The sequence below is a fragment of the Eulemur rufifrons genome, chromosome 24 (assembly GCF_041146395.1).
Source record: "Eulemur rufifrons isolate Redbay chromosome 24, OSU_ERuf_1, whole genome shotgun sequence".
NCBI lineage: Eukaryota > Metazoa > Chordata > Mammalia > Primates > Lemuridae > Eulemur > Eulemur rufifrons.
This window is the reverse complement of record NC_091006.1, coordinates 4,754,325-4,767,432: the sequence shown is the minus strand read 5'-3', so window position 1 is coordinate 4,767,432 and position 13,108 is coordinate 4,754,325. Positions and strand designations below refer to the sequence as shown.

Genomic DNA, 13,108 nt, shown 5'->3' with positions numbered 1-13,108 from the left:
TAGTAGAATTGACAATATGCGATTTCCAAGGCCAGGTGATAAAAGGCAATGTAGCTTCTTATCCAAAGTTCTTCTTGCCCACTGGAATGACTAGCTATAGAGCCATGAGGCATCAAGTGAGAACTGTGCTGTGACTATGTTGAGGCACCCATGCTTCCAGGAAGCCCAAGCCAATGGAGGTATGTATAGGCATTATAGTCCACAGTTCTTGCCAAGCCCAGCCTTTGAGTCACCTCAGCCCTGGTGCCAGAATGTGAGCGAAGAAGTTCCAGAGGATTCTACCTCACAGCTGTTGTCACCTTTGAGTCTTCCACTTGAACCCCCAGACATCATGGAGCAGAGATAAACTGTCCCCAACTATGCCCTGTCCAAATTTCTGACTCACAGAATTCATAAGCATAATAAAATGATTGTTTTATGGCACTAAGTTTTGGAGGTGGTTTGTTAACCAGTAATAGTAATTAGGATGGCCCCTTGTCAACTAGATAATTTCTCCTGTCCCAGCTTAAGTGTAACGTCCTCAGGAATCCTTCTAGACCCCACCCATGCCCCAACTAGATCAGGTTTTGTTATTACAAACATCTTTCATTTCTCCTTATATCTAAACAGCTATTTCCTTCTTGTGCATTTCATTTAAATGTATGGTTTGTTTAAAAAGGCTGAAAATAAATATTTACCATATTTGTACCATACAGAAGCTAAAAACCTATCCTAACCCCTCTTTTTTATAAATACAGATATCAAAACAATCCTGATCATATATTTGCCATCATTTATTATGAAAAGTTTCTAACTACAGAAAAGTTAAAAAATTTTACAATAGACACCACTTAGATCCTACTATTAACATGTTACTATATTAGCTTTATCTCACCCATACCTATTACTCTATTCATCCATCAGCCCAACTAATCTTGGGTGCATTTCAACATAAAATGCAGCTATTAATATGCTGTCCTCTAAATATTTCAGTGTACATATCTTTAATTAGAATTCAATATTTATTTCTCTTTTGAGGTAAACCTTACATACAAATTTCACTGAGTTTGATAAATGAATATACCTTTGTAACCTAAACCCCTCCCCAGCATGGCAACTGCTTTTCTTTTTTTTGCATAGACTCTAAAGCAAGTGTCAGAGAGAGAGAGAGGAAACCAGGTAGACTGTATCATCTTTTCTAATTGAACTTCAGAAGTTACATTGTACCACTTCCTCTGCATTCTGTTTGCTGAGGGGCCCAGTTTCGAGAGGAAAGGACATAGCTTCTTCCTTTTGATGGTATTAAAGAGTATGCAGATACATTTATAGAAACAGTAAATTTTTCAATACTCCAGATGGGAGGTGGTGATAGCCTAGACCGAGGTGAGGGCAGTGGAGGTGGGAGAAAGGGTTGAATTCTGGACAGATGTAAAGGTTGAGATGGCAGGATTCGCTGGTCAACTGACTGTGGGTGAGAGAGAAGACAGAAGTCAAAGACAACCCTAAGGCCTTTTGGCCTCCCAAAGGATGGAGCTGAAGAAAGTGGGGAGGAGAAAGTTTAGTGGGGAAGATCGGGAAGCTCAGTTTAGGACCTATAGAATTTGGGACATCTCTTAGACTTTTGGGTGGAGATGGTGATGATGTAGGAGCCCAAGGTTTAATGGCCAGGACTAGGCTAGAGATAGAAATTTGGGCTCTATCAGAAGAGAGATGAGATTCAGAGTCATTAAGACAGACAAGAGCACCTGGGCGTGTGTGTAGATAGAGAAGTCAAAGCCAGGGCCTTGGCACAGGTGACAGTTGACATGCTGGGGCAATCACAAAAGAGGTAGGGAGAGGTGTTCTGGAAGCAGAAGAAAGTGCTTCAAAGAGAGACAGATCAGCTGCACCAAATGCTACTGCTGGCACAAGTAGGATGTGGACTGACCATTGTCCCACACTCTGATGACTCTAGTAGCTTCAGGCCCAGAGGACAGTTCCTTTGGTCCCATCTGAGACAGGATTCCTGAGTTCAGAGTCAGAGAAGGTGAGTCCTAGTCTTGCTTGAAGTCTTGCCTGGAACCCTTAACTCTCCCCGCCCCCAAGGAGGATGAGATCAGAAAAGAAATTTTTCTTCAGTGGTCAGGAAAGAGCCATAGGGGGGAGGGGAGGAATTCCTTAAATTGGCACGACCCTTGGCCTTTCCAGAACAGCCCTTTTCTCAGAGATAACCTGTAACCTGAAAAAAATGTTTCATCGGATAAAAGAGAGTTTATACAACTGAAAGTCGTCTGGCCTCGAGGGAGGCTCCTTCCCTTTGCAGCAGCCTCCTTGGGAACCTAGGGGGCGACCTGGCTGAAGGGGACCGAGATCCCGGGTCTTCCACAGGGTTCAACAGGAAGGATAATCGGGCATCCACTTTCCTGGAGAAAAGTCGGAGAGCAGAGGCTGAGGTATGTGCTCAGAATTGGGGTCTAGAGCTGTGGACAGGGTTCTGGGGAAGGGGCTCAGGAGGGGTGGGCACCTAACCAGTGTCTCAGAGGATTCAGGGGCCCAGTATGGTAGATCCTCATGATGAAGGGTCACCTTTTCTCCTGACGCAGCTCTGCCCTCTGGGCCCTTAGCACCTGCAGCACAGGGTCGTCCTGGAACTCACTGCCATCAGAGTCTAGGGAGAAATGAACGAGCTTAAGGGGGCCGAACTCTTGGAAGTGGGACCGCTACCGAGATTGGGAAAGGCTGGAGCATGTGGCTCACCTTCAGCAGCCTCCAGAAGTCGGGTGGCCTGGGACAGCAAATCCTCCGAGGGGGCGTGGTCAGCAGCAGGCAAGGGCGTGGCCTTAGCCACCGTGGACGCCTCCTCAGCTTGAGGGGGCGTGGCCTTAGTCACTGTGGACGCCTCCTCAGCTTGATGGGGTGGGACCTTGGGCTGCAGATACCCGGCTTCAGGGGAAGGAGTGCCTTTGCTCTTCCAAAGCACTGACACCGCTGGGGGTGACACAGCCTTGGCTTTAGATTGACACTGTGATTCAGATAGAGGGGGCATGACCTCTGATCGAGGAGGCATAACACTGGTTTGGGGGTGTATGGCCTTGGCTTTCTGAGGTTTAGCCTTAGGTAGAAGAGGGCCCTCCAGGCGAGGGGGCATGTCTTCCAGGCTGTCAGGGAACAGCCTAGCTGTCACTACCTGGCCCAGAGCGCCCCTGAGCTTCGGGCCAGGCCTCTCGCCAGCTGTGGCGACTTGCTCAGCAGCCTCTCGCCAGGCCCTCCGAGGCTTAGGGGCCAGTCTCTTGGGTTGGGCAGAGCTGCTTGGCTCAGGGGTGGGTGGGCCCTGGAGGGCGGCAGGGGGTGTGAGGATAGAGGCCAAGGGAGCCGAGGCAGAGGCGGGGGGCGCCGGGGTGGAGGCTGGGGGCGCCGGGGTGGAGGCCGGGGGCGCCAGAGTAGAGGCCGGAGGCGCCGGGGCGGAGGCCGAGGGAGCCGGGGTGGAGGCTGGCTGTGTGGGAGGAACAGCCCCAAGAGATACCCAGGGACTGGACTGTGGGGTCCAGAAGAATCCGTGGGGGCTGGGAGCCCAGAAGAAGTATGGAGAAGACACTGGGGGGAAAGGAGGCCTCTCCACGTAGAAGGCCTCTGGGGGACCAGGCCGGGCTACACCGCCCCACGGTGGGACGCAGTTCGGCTGAGTTCCCAGAGAACCAAGGGTCTCCACAGGGGCATAGGAAGTCTGTGGACAGATAGGAGGAGAGATCTGAGAGGGAGAGAAAGTGGGTAGAGGGTCCTCAGTCCACCTCAGACACCCGCTTCCTCCAACTCCCCCCCGGGCTCCTCTCTCCTGACTCACCCGAGTGGTGGGGGCAGGGGTCCGGGACGGCACCCAGCTTCCGTCACCCTCGCCTGCTCGAGCCTGTTCAAGCTTCCGCCGCTGCCGCCACTGGTACAGGATGTCATCCTCTGGCCGAAGGGGTGCCCGGGAGGAGGCTGGGGCTGGAGCAGGGGTGGGGCCCGGGGCTGGGGCTGGGGCTGCTGTGGGGGAAGTTGAGGGGAGAGGGTGAGGCAGGGGCGGGGTGATCAGCCTGCACACACCCCCCCTGCACTGTACCAGAGGGTTTCCCAGACAGGCTCTTCAGACAACATGCCAACTCCTGTCTGGAGTGGGAAGTGGGGAAGGGAGCAAAGTCAGAGGAGAAGGCACTCCTGGGCTTCTCGACCTGTTGTCATTCCATTCTTCATTCGCTGAACAAACATTTATGGAGCTCTTACTAGGTGCCAGACACTGTTCTGGACATTGGGTTTACAGCAATGAACAAGATGGAGGCTCAAGAATCTGCCCACTCCTGCCCCCACAGCCCTCACCCTGCTCCAGCCCCACTCACCCCACCGGAGCCTCCTTCCTGGTCTCCCTGTTCTCCTGTCCTCCCAATCTGTTCCCTACTCTCAGCCAGAGGGAACTGAGTCAGATCAGGGCCCTCGGGGTGAGAGTCCCTCCCTGGCTGCACCTCCCTCTTGGCAAAAGGCACTTGCAGTCCCCTCTGCCTGGAACGCTCTTCCCTCGTGTATCACAAGGTGCATTCTCTCACATCCTTCACACTTGCCCAAATGTCACCTGGTTAGTGAGGCCTTCCCTGGCTACCCTACTCAAAATGGCAACAGTCCCCAGTCCTACTATTCCCTGTTTGTTTCCTTCTTCTCTTAGCAATTACCTCTTTCTTTCTTTTTTTTAAAGGCTGGTCAAGTGAAGCAGTGGGAGTGGCTTGGTATGCTGTGGAATCCCCAGTCCTGCTCACAGGGCCTCATAAACCGTAGGACTCAATGTTGGTAAATGAATGAATGAAACTTTTTTTTTTTTTTTTTGAAACAGAGTCTCACTGTTGCCCAGGCTAGAGTGCCGTGGTGTCAGCCTAGCTCATAGCAACCTCAAACTCCTGGGCTCAAGCAATCCTCTTGCCTCAGCCTCCCAAGTAGCTGGGACTACAGGCATGTGCCACCATGCCCAGCTAATTTTTTCTGTATATTTTTAATTGTCCATATAATTTCCTTCTATTTTTAGTAGAGACAGGGTCTTGTTTTTGCTCAGGCTGGTCTTGAACTCCTGGGCTCAAACAATCCACCCGCCTTGGCCTTCCAGAGTGCTAGGATTATAGACATGAGCCACTGCGCCCGGCCTGAATGAAAAAAATTTAAATCTGGGTGTGGTGGCTCATGCTTGTAATCCCAGCACTTTGGGAGGCTGAGGCAGGAGGATTGCTTGAGGCCAGGAGTTCAAGAACAGTCTGGGCAACATAGCAAGACCCTCTTTCTACAAAAAATAAAAAAACATTAGCCAGGCATGGTGGTGAGTGCCTATAGTCCTAGCTACTCAGAAGGCTGAGATTGGAGGATCACTTGAGCCCAGGAGTTTTGGGCTATAGTGATCTATGATTGGGCCACTGTACTCCAGCCTGGGTGACAGAGTGAGACACTATCACTATTTTAAAAAGGAAAGAAAATAAAGAAAGAAAGAAAGAGGGGAAGGGAGAGGGAAGGAGGGAGGAAGAGAGGAAGAGAAGGAAGGAGGGAAGGAAGAAAGAAAGAAAGAAGGGAAAGAAAGACAAAATTTAACTGCAAAACAACCCATGAACTAGTTTTATCACCACTTTACCAACTGGAAAACTGAGGCTCAGGAGGAAGAGGTGAATAAAGATGAAGCTTGGAAAGAGTGAAGAATCAGACAGGAGAGTCCTCGGGCAGATCACACAATGTGCATGTACACTTCTCTGTTTACTTGTGCTTGCCTGTCCTCACTCATGGGCGCCCCGTGATGCTGGATAGCATCTGTCTTGTGTGCCACTGCAGCCCAGGACCTGGGCACAGAGTAATAGTAACAACAGCAGTAACAATAACCCAGGTCCTTACCCCTGTCTCTGAAATCTTGAGAATTCAATAGTTTGTATGTTTTAGCAAAGTCACATGGTATGTACAGCATCCACATGGGTCTGGGCAGCACACCAGACTCAAACATATTGATGTTTAGTTGAACCATATGAAACTTTCAAAACTGGACCATTTTTCACTTACAGAACCAAAAATTTCATATGGTTCAACAGAATATATATACGGCAAAAAGTATGAATGTTCACCCTAAATGAGATCAGTGTATATTACAAATAGCCGCATGTTCTTTAGGTGAGATTTTGCTGTCAAATCGGGGTGATGCCAAACTTGCAAAAACCTCTTGAGTCTAAAGCTTTGTGTTCAGAATTGCAGAGAGGATGGGAGACTCGTCATAGTCATGACAGCTACTGTTAATAGACCTGTGCTAGGTGCTGTCCATGTAGTCACTGACTCATTTAATCCTCACAACACCCACAGGAGAGGAATACAATTATTAACTCTGTATTACAGTTGGGGAAGCAAAGCCCAGAGAGGCCCAAAGTCACTCAGCTGGTAGGTGACAGAGCTGTCCTCAACACTTGCCTCCCAGCACTTACCAGGTGCCGTGGAGCCAGAGCCCTTGCCGGAGTCAGGGGTGAAGCTCATGGAGAAGGGAGAGAGGCCATCTGAGCTGACTGGGAATGAGGAGGTGCTGGCATCGCTGGGTCTGAGGGAGGAGGAGGAGGTGGAGGCCTTGCTGCAGGGAGAAGGCAGAAGTGAGGCAGTGGAGGTCTCAGAGGCAGTGGGCCACCCAGAGCTATAGGAGCAGGCAGGATGACGGAGTGGAGGCACCTGCGTTTCAGCAGCCTGGCAGCTCTGCTCTGTAGGCTCAGTGTCTCCAGGTCCAGCAGAGATGAGTTCCACGTGTTGAGCTTCTGCAGGGTGAGAGGGTCAGAGGCCAGCCCCCACCGCAAAGACTGCTGGGAACGGGGCTTTGGACAGAGGGCCTGGAGTGCAGGTCTGTACCCTACCTGGTACCCTCACATGCCAGCTTAGAATCTGCTCCTCCTCCTCAGAGAAGAGACCTAGTTTTCCTCTTCAGGAGCACATTTTATGTGCAATTCACTGGTGTTGGAGAAGGATAGATCCCACCTTCCTGACCAGAGTTGACTAATCAAAAGTTCTATCCTCTGGTTCACAATGACTGGCTCAAGGATGAGTGAATGAGAGTGAGCCCTGGGACTTTGGATGGAGCTATTGGAAAAGCCCCCACTTTCCTCTGGAGTAGCTGAGTTAGTATGATGGGAGCCTAGAGCCACTGGGGACCATCTTGGCTACTGTGAGGGGAAAGCCTGCCTGGATTGAGCCCAGCAAAGAGGAACACAGAGCCGAGAGAGTTGGGTTTCTCTCAACAATGTTCAAACACCTGGATCTAGCCATGCCTGAAAGCATCCACTTCTGGATTTCTCAGTTACATTAGCTAACAAATACTCCTTTTCTATTTAAGCTTCCTTGAATTGGGATCAGTTCTAATTCTATTGCAGAGCTAGTGCTGTGAGTTCAGGCCCACAAGGGAGGGAGTGTTTTGGGGATGTCACCTGCTTTATTTCCTGAAGGGGAGCTACAGCCTCAGATACACTGGCCATCTTGGCAGGATTTGGGACTGCTGTATGGTGTCTTCCTTCTGGTTCCTTGGCTTCTGCTGAGAAGCCCAATTGAGTTATGAGGGCCAGGAGTGGCTGCTGGGGGCATTGATCAGGAAAGGTTTTAGGCTGGAAGGAGGTGGGGTGAGGACTGAAGGAGGTACCTGCTGCAAGTTGACTGCTGGGGTCTGGAGACTCAGGCCGCAGCCACCAGAAGTCAGCTAGAGTTGGGCCTGCAGGCTGACGTTCCTCTCGGCTTGCAGGCTGAGCCTGGCGGAACCTGTTTATGTACCTGTGAACATCAGGGGATGGGAGGTCAGTGGAGTGAGAAGACACAAATAATAACAATAATAATCACAATACGCAATGTTTATCAAGCACCACAGCAGAGCTTGTAGCTGTCCTTCAAGCTGTTTTCCTTTCTTATACAGTAATGTAAATTTTAGCTGGGCACATAGCCACTCTTCTATAGACTATATTTACCAGGTGCCCCGGGGGCTTGTGGCCATGTGACTAGGTTCTTGACAAACAGGGTGTGAGGAGATGTGATTCTGGAAAACTGACATGGTTGGGAGCCATTTTGGTCCATGAAGGAAAGGACAACACCTAAGGATGGGACTGCAACAAGACAGAAGGAACCTGTGCCCCTGACACCTCAACTAGAGGCTCCCATATGAGCCCTGGTTGCTTCTGCCTGGACTATAGGTGAGGGAGAAATAAATGCTATCTTGTTTAAACCGTAATTAATATGGGACTCTTGGTTACAGCAGCTGAGCCTGTATCCTATAAATCCAAGGGCTCACTATGTGAGAGGCATTGTTAGAGATCATTACATATAGTAATTCAGTGAAAGTTCAAAACAGCCCTAGGGGATATGTGCTATTAATATCCTCAACTTAGAGATAAAGAAACTGAGGCCAAGAGCATACAGAGAGTAGGTAGCAGAGCTGGGATTTGAACTCAGGCAGTGTAGCTCCAGAGCTCTTAATAACACACATGAAGTGCCTGGTCCTAAAAGAGCGCTGCACAAACAGCTCTGCCTGGGATAATTATTACGACATGCCTTCTCCTTCCCTCTAACCCAAACTCTCCTTTCCCCCCAGAGCTACTGGTACTCACTTGGCCACCACGGAGTCCCCGCTGTCAATCAGAGTGGGTTGTGGGGAGGCCCCCATGTGTTCTTCAGTGGTACTGGGTGGGGAAGGGGTCCCTGAACTGGATGGCCAGGACTCCTCAAACAGCTCAGGGGAGTTAGGATCTGCAGCTAGAGCCTTGGGAGCTTGTGGGAGCCTGGATCTCTGGGACCTAGATGGGCTCAGGGTCTAGGACAGGGGAGAGCACAAGAAAAAGTGAGGTCTGAAGGGTCATCCCTGTTGGGGAACGAAGACACATGTGAAGCCTCAGTCCAGAGAAGCGTAAACACATTCCACAATGGCAACAATCTAGAGTGAGTGGAGCCGTGACGGGGAGCCAGGTGGTAGAGATCCGACAAGGGCAAGGCCGTGAGAGGGGAGGAGGGACTGTCTCTCAATCTCTCATCCCTATCTCTCAGATCACATGTTTTCTTACCCTTTAGTGGCCACTCCCTTGCTATCGGCTGATGCTTAGCACTCTCTGTGGGATGTCCTCACCTTGGAGCACCAGCTGTGGCTTCCACCCAGGGGAGCATCTCCAAAGGGACTGTCTGGGATGGAGAAAACTGGCAGGCTGCAAGGGGAAAATGGGGCGGGCAGGCAGAGCATGATCACTACAACCCTGGGGAAGGGGACAGGAAAGGAGGGCAGAATCAGACAATTCCCGTGGTTCCCCATGAAGCCCCCGCTGCACATTCAAGACAATGATGGTGGAAATGTGATTCCCGTGAGCTCTTGGAGCAGTGGAGAACCCAGGAACTGGTAGCCGGTGGTTCTCAACCCTGAATCCAGTCTAGGAGGGGCATTTTAAAGTTACAGGTGCGTGGCTCCCACTGCAGACCAACAGAATCAGAATATCTGGAAGCGGGGCTAGACCTCCGTATCTTTCCTAGCGTCCCAGGTGATTCGGAAGTGGAGCTCAAGAACCGCAACTAGACTCTATTACCGTACGCTTCCCATACACCCTTGGGGACACTAGAAGTGCAGATGGATTACAATCCACATGATTCCCTGGACTCCGCCTAAGCAAGAAAGTTCAGACAACACCCATGGGTGTCTGGGGAAAATTCCCAACTTGCCCTTGAACATCTTTAGAGGAAAGAATCCCTTGGAGCCACTCAGAGAGGAACTTAAGACGCTCAGGGTACCCTGGGATGGTGAATTTTGAGACTGGAACGGCCAAAGCCCGTGGGGCATCTTGGGAGTTGTAGTTCCAGAGCAGTTGAGCCCGAGAGACTCCGGACCGGAGCAAACTGGTCCCTAGGCTGTGCTGCTCTCACCCTTGGTCCTCCCCGGGCCTCCGGTGGTCCCTGAAAGCGGGAGCGGCCTCACCTTGGGTCCATCCGCAGCTGCCCGGGCACTTCCGCCTTCTCCGCTCTTTCACCGGACAGGCCCCGCGCGCATCCTTGTCGCCTAGCAATGCCCTGTCGGCCCGCCCCCATCTGGGCGTGCCCGCGAAAGAGGGCGCGGGCCAAGGTGACCAATGACAGAAGGGAAAATAAAAGTAACTGGAAAGTGACCAAAAGGAGGTGTCTCACGACTGGCGGTAACGCCTGCCTGCCGGACAGAGCGTGTTGACTGGAGAACCTGCAGCCATGATTGGCAAGACCGTGGACCAATGGGAAGGATCCGAGGCTGGGCACGCGGTCTGGAGGTGACTGAAGCACCGTCGCTTTGCTTCAGTCTCGCTTTCCAACGACTCTCCTTCTTGCCGCGGTGGTTTCTTCCCGACTCCATCGAACTACCATCCTTTCTGGTGTGCGGACGACGGGGGAGTCCATCCCCTCCGTAGCCGCCATTCCGCCATCGGCCGGGCCAGTCAGCCGTCCCGACGGTCATCTAACAGCCCCTTCCCTCTTGCTGCAGAGCAGCTGGTTGCGTCGGTTGCCAAGCCTGGGCTCCTGGCCCAGGTAGCGGGATCAAAATAAGCTATTTCGGGCTCCAGTGCGGCCCACGGGGGCCAGCCTGGACTGTTCGTGCTCGCGCCCCCTGGCCGCTGCGCGCCCGAGGCTGAGTCAGAGGCACAGAATTAGGCCCGGCTGCCGGGGGCCTGGGCCCAAGGCCTGGCCGAGGACGAGCATAGGGTCTGTTTTGTGTCCTTCTGACAGCCTGGCCTGGCCACTGCATTTTCCAGGAATCTGCTCCTAAGCCCTCCATCTGCGTCATCCTCAGAGCTGCCAGAGGGGCGGGCGTGGATTAAAGGGCCTGGAAATTCTTCAGTGGGCCGCTCAGGCCCTGGGGCCCAGCTGCCGCGCTGTGCTCCCCACACCCGCAAGACTCTGCTCCCTCAACCTTCGTTTCCCCTTCAGGAAACTGGGAAATCTTAACGACACCTTCCTGGCAGACTTTGCCACGCATCCAGCAGGCGCTTAATAAATGGCCAAGTCATTGTTGGGGTTTCTATATAAGGCTCTATTAATGGCCGGGTCTGGCCACCGTCCCAGTGTCCCCGGGCGGCCCCCCCAGGGGCCAGCACAGGGTGCACTATAAATCGGCGTCTGCGCAGGCAGGGGCACTGCAGCGCCCAGGACCGCAGCGGCGGAGCGATGGAGATCCCGGTGCCTGTACAGCCGTCCTGGCTGCGCCGAGCCTCCGCCCCGGTGCCTGGAGTTTCGGCGCCCGGACGCCTCTTTGACCAGCGCTTCGGCGAGGGGCTGCTCGAGGCCGAGCTGGCTGCGCTCTGCCCCACCTCTCTCGCCCCCTACTACCTGCGCGCACCCAGCGTGGCGCTGCCGGTCGCCCAGGTGCCAGGCCTGGGGGGAGGGGCTAACTCGACTGCTTCCAGTGCTGGGGGTTGGGGTCGCCTGAGGGGGGTGAGGGAATGTCCGTTGACTTTCAGCAGGGTGGACAGTTCGGCCACGTAGAGGGGCTTGCAGAATTCCTGAGTTTGGAATCTCAGAGGCTGGGTCACTGAAGCGGGTGGGAAGTCCCTGTCACGGGGGCGGGGGGTGGGTTGGGTTGGGTGGGTGTCTTATTAGCTGGGGGAGGGGTGGGTAGAAGGGCTGAGTCATTGATAGGGTGGGGGTGGTCACTCTAAGGGTAAGTCTTGGTGACTCTGAAGGAGGCTGGTGACCCAGGGAATTTTGAAAAAGGTGGTGAGGTTGCAACGTTGTTTGTCTTGGAGGAGAGATAGGAGCCTACTCGTGGTGAACCTCCCGGAGTGGTAGAGAGGGGGGAAGGGTCCTGCGACTTGAGGAAGGCGGCCTGGCTACTCTAAAATGGAGGCAGGGTACTGGCAACTGCTGAGAGCGCAGGAAGTCCCGGGACACGAGTGGGAGGGCAAAAGGAGGATTGATTCTATAGACAGGGGGGATGAGCAACTTGGCGATTTCTGGCGGGGGCTGGGGATAAGGGCCCCAGGGGCTCAGAGGGGAATGGAGCTGGGGAATGCCTCAGTGTCCTAGGGGCACAGTGACTGTGGAGTCCTTGACACTGGGGGAGGGAGTGGACAGGCCTCTTCACCCTGTGGGGCGGAGGTCCCTGACCTTGCAGGGGAAGGGAGCCTCATCACTCTGGGTGAGAGGAGGATCCCAGTTATTTTGAAGAGGTCTTCGGTGACATCGAGTAGGAAAGAGGACTCAGTACCGGAACCGACAGGGGTGGGGTCTTCCTGGGTCCCAGGAGCCTTAACCCGCCAGATGACAGTCCCGCCCCGCACGGGCTGTGCGCAGGTGCCGACGGACCCCGGGCATTTCTCGGTGCTGCTGGACGTGAAGCACTTCTCCCCAGAGGAAATAGCTGTCAAGGTGGTTGGCGAACACGTAGAAGTGCATGCGCGCCACGAGGAGCGCCCGGTGAGCCAGCAGATGGGGGCGGGGCCGGGTCGGGCCCGTGCGACGGGCAGGCCGGAGGGGCGGGGCGCCACGGAAAGGGGCGGGGCCGCTCACGCCTCTCGCCTCCAGGATGAGCACGGATTCATAGCGCGAGAGTTCCACCGTCGCTACCGCCTGCCGCCCGGCGTGGATCCGGCTGCCGTAACGTCCGCGCTGTCCCCCGAAGGCGTCCTGTCCATCCAGGCCGCACCAGCGTCCGCCCAGGCCCCACAGCCGCCACCGGCTGCCGCCAAGTAGGGGGTTGGGAGCTCCTGAATCCTGGGAGCCGCCCTGGGCTCCCTCTTTTAGAGCCGATCTGACTCCACCCAGCCAGACTTCCCGAGCGCGCCAACGCCTTCCTCCCACCCAATCCCGGATAGTGCCCTGACCCCTCCACCCTAGACCCTGCCTTGATAACCTACCCTTCCACAGACACCCCTCTCTTGCACACCCCTTCCAGTCTTCAGACCCCACCCCGACCTCTCCCAAGCTTCCAGACCCTACAAGCACTACCCTAACCCTCAGCCTACAGTCTCTCATCGCCGCAGACCCTACTTTCTTGGCATATGTCCCCACCCGAGAATTACCTCCTCTACTTCCTTCTGACTTCTGTATGAGGACATCCCCACACACCATTTCCATCCCTTCCCCACTTTGACACCAGATTATGGTGCAGACAGCCCTGCCCCAACCCTAGGCCAATCGGGCATAA

At 53.8% G+C, this 13,108-nt stretch overlaps 2 protein-coding genes across 3 annotated transcripts; one reads left to right on the top strand and one right to left on the bottom strand.

Moving 5' to 3' along the window:
- Nucleotides 1-6,322: 6,322 nt before the first annotated feature.
- PROSER3 (proline and serine rich 3) lies at nt 6,323-9,945 on the bottom strand. Of its 2 annotated transcripts, XM_069457743.1 has the most exons (7): nt 9,917-9,945; nt 9,083-9,158; nt 8,571-8,773; nt 7,616-7,743; nt 7,407-7,510; nt 6,661-6,743; nt 6,323-6,565 (listed from the first exon to the last, which is right to left on the bottom strand). In XM_069457743.1, exons 1-7 carry the CDS (start codon nt 9,925-9,927, stop codon nt 6,334-6,336), a joined length of 837 nt encoding a protein of 278 aa, XP_069313844.1. In that variant the 5' UTR covers nt 9,928-9,945; the 3' UTR covers nt 6,323-6,333. The 2 variants fall into 2 exon arrangements, with proteins under 2 accessions (XP_069313844.1, XP_069313845.1); XM_069457744.1 differs by lacking the exons at nt 9,083-9,158; nt 9,917-9,945 and having other exon boundaries at nt 7,407-7,507.
- A 577-nt stretch (nt 9,946-10,522) lies between these two features.
- On the top strand, nt 10,523-12,755 carry HSPB6 (heat shock protein family B (small) member 6). Its single transcript, XM_069457224.1, has 3 exons — nt 10,523-11,328; nt 12,256-12,378; nt 12,487-12,755. The coding sequence occupies exons 1-3, from the start codon at nt 11,131-11,133 to the stop codon at nt 12,652-12,654; spliced, it is 489 nt and encodes a 162-aa protein (XP_069313325.1). The 5' UTR covers nt 10,523-11,130; the 3' UTR covers nt 12,655-12,755.
- The last annotated feature ends 353 nt before the right edge of the window (nt 12,756-13,108 follow it).